Consider the following 2,067-nt stretch of genomic DNA (forward strand, 5'->3'; position numbering starts at 1 on the left):
TAGAGGCTAGAAAGACCTGGAAAAGACCGCCGTAAACGCGAAAACGTCAGGATTTAAATGCAACCGGAGGTGAGTAAATCGCTTGTATGGTTCAGAAGTTATTAAACTATGAATCAGAGGTGCTTTTTTACTCGTGGGCGAGTGTATCGGGCTCAGAACGCGGGCTGCACACGCTGACTTCACGCCACTGTAAAAAGTTAACTTTGACGAAAACACAGCCACTAACTTAATGTATAGAAAAAACACAACTTAATACCAAGAGTAAGAATCGAAAATACTAATACACCGCTGAGGGTTACAAACTGTTATACAAAGTTAGCTTCAGTAAAACAGAGCCACTGATGCAAAAGAAATGCAAAAGATAGAAAAAGCAACTCAATAGTGAGAGGGAAGCGCAGACAATACCTTCACATCAAGGGTTGTAAACGCTGTAAGAACAACACCCTACGGGTGAGCCGTCACGGCCCTTGGAGGACTAACAAATTGTTGCTGCTCTGACTAACACGGTCACAAGGCCTCCAGCGAGACAATGAAAAAAAAAACATTTAAGTTTAAGGCTTTAGCCAATGTTAAGTAAATGCAACTGCATGCGAGAAAATAAAAGGAACGGATCACCTGATGACATTGGAAGATGTAGTCTCTCCCGGGTCACCCAGGGGTCACAAGTGACATTGTTGGTATATATACTCGAAATGCGCATGCACAAAGGGAATATTCAGTTGTCAATTGTCTTTCTCCATCCAGCTTCGCAAGGCCATCGAGGGCTCTGTGACAGTGAAGGGTGCGAAGGTGCGTCCTCCTCTGGCCAGTTTCCGGGACAGCGGTACTAGCAGCAGCGAGAATGAAGCCACCGAGCTCCACAAGCTATGGGATCGCCACAAGAGCATGCCGCTGCCCCGTGAGCCCACCCCCTCCGAATCCGACGAGAAATCCTTGTGAGGGGAAAGTAGAGGAGGAGGAGGAAGACAAAGAGCAGGTAGAGGAGGAGAAGGAGGCACTGAGATTTTTAATCTCATAAAGCCACAAAAATGCAAAAATCCTCAGGGCTTAGGATCAATATTTAATGATGGAAAGAGTCATACTGCTAGCCTTTTCATAACTCCTCCTTTCTCTCCTCATCTACTCCTCTTTCTTTCCACCATCCACTTTGCTTTATGGACTCACCAGTGCTCACTCCAGGAGTCATGCACTGACCAAGCCAGACACTCGACGGGAGAGAGGAAATCAACTCAACCTGTGCCCTTCTCTCCACTTACCTTCGGGAACCCACAGCAGAGCAAATGTGGATAGGGGTTGGGGGACTCATGTTGATTCCAGCAAAGTACTGGGAATAAGTTGAGATCTTTTAAAAAGGGATTTTTTTTAGCAGACTTTGTTTAGCTTGTGTATCTTTAGAGTTGAGATCAAACTTTGGACCTGCAAAAGTTATCTGTTGAACAAGTCTTCCACTTGAGAAGAGAAATTAAGCAATGATGACAAGAAAGAATAATGTGAGTGTGTACTGTACTTAAAGTGTGAGTGTATGAAATAAGATAATGTGAGTATGCATGAAGAGGGAGGTAGCAAACAACTATTTCTTATAGAATTCTTTTAATACCTTTGGAACACATTTCATTCTTTGTTTTCCAGCTAGGATAATATAATTTCTGACTGATCAGGTGGTCTGGGTTTAACTGGAATTTGCCATGGAACACTTGTTTTGTATATTGCTCTTCAGTTTTTTTCCATTGACAATTACTAGACTAAGGGGACTGGTGCTTTAGTCTGCGTTTTTTTCTTGTTTCCATTTGACCTCTTTTCCTTTGTCTCCTCATCTCTTCACTGTGAGTCTTAATGGTCAGGTTGAGAGTACAGTCTATGCAAGCAGACATGCCTGTTGGCAGTGGCAGAAGCACCTGTAGCCCATTTCAACATGTACACTCCTTTCACACTGTGGCTGTGGCCTTACATTACAAAGACACATAGAAACGCACAAAAAAGATTGCGGTGATGCACTCCGAGAGACGTGGTTTTCTGCTTATCTAAATCTAGCTCCTAATAACTATTCCAGAGAAGGTTGGGGCGGAT

General features: G+C 43.6%; 1 protein-coding gene across 7 annotated transcripts in view; it reads left to right on the plus strand.

Moving 5' to 3' along the window:
* Positions 1 to 2,067, plus strand: part of LOC116672846 (chloride channel protein 2) — a 162,668-nt gene that overhangs the window by 157,985 nt on the left and 2,616 nt on the right. For all 7 annotated transcript variants that reach the window (XM_032504801.1, XM_032504810.1, XM_032504827.1 and 4 more), the window contains 2 exons: positions 745 to 976; positions 1,168 to 2,067. The exon at positions 1,168 to 2,067 is cut by the window's right edge and continues 2,616 nt beyond it. In XM_032504801.1, the coding sequence (XP_032360692.1) occupies positions 745 to 939 (195 nt within the window). In that variant the 3' untranslated portion in view covers positions 940 to 976; positions 1,168 to 2,067. The remainder of the gene's footprint in view (positions 1 to 744; positions 977 to 1,167) is intronic.

Source organism: Etheostoma spectabile, chromosome 3 (genome assembly GCF_008692095.1).
Source record: "Etheostoma spectabile isolate EspeVRDwgs_2016 chromosome 3, UIUC_Espe_1.0, whole genome shotgun sequence".
Lineage (NCBI taxonomy): Eukaryota > Metazoa > Chordata > Actinopteri > Perciformes > Percidae > Etheostoma > Etheostoma spectabile.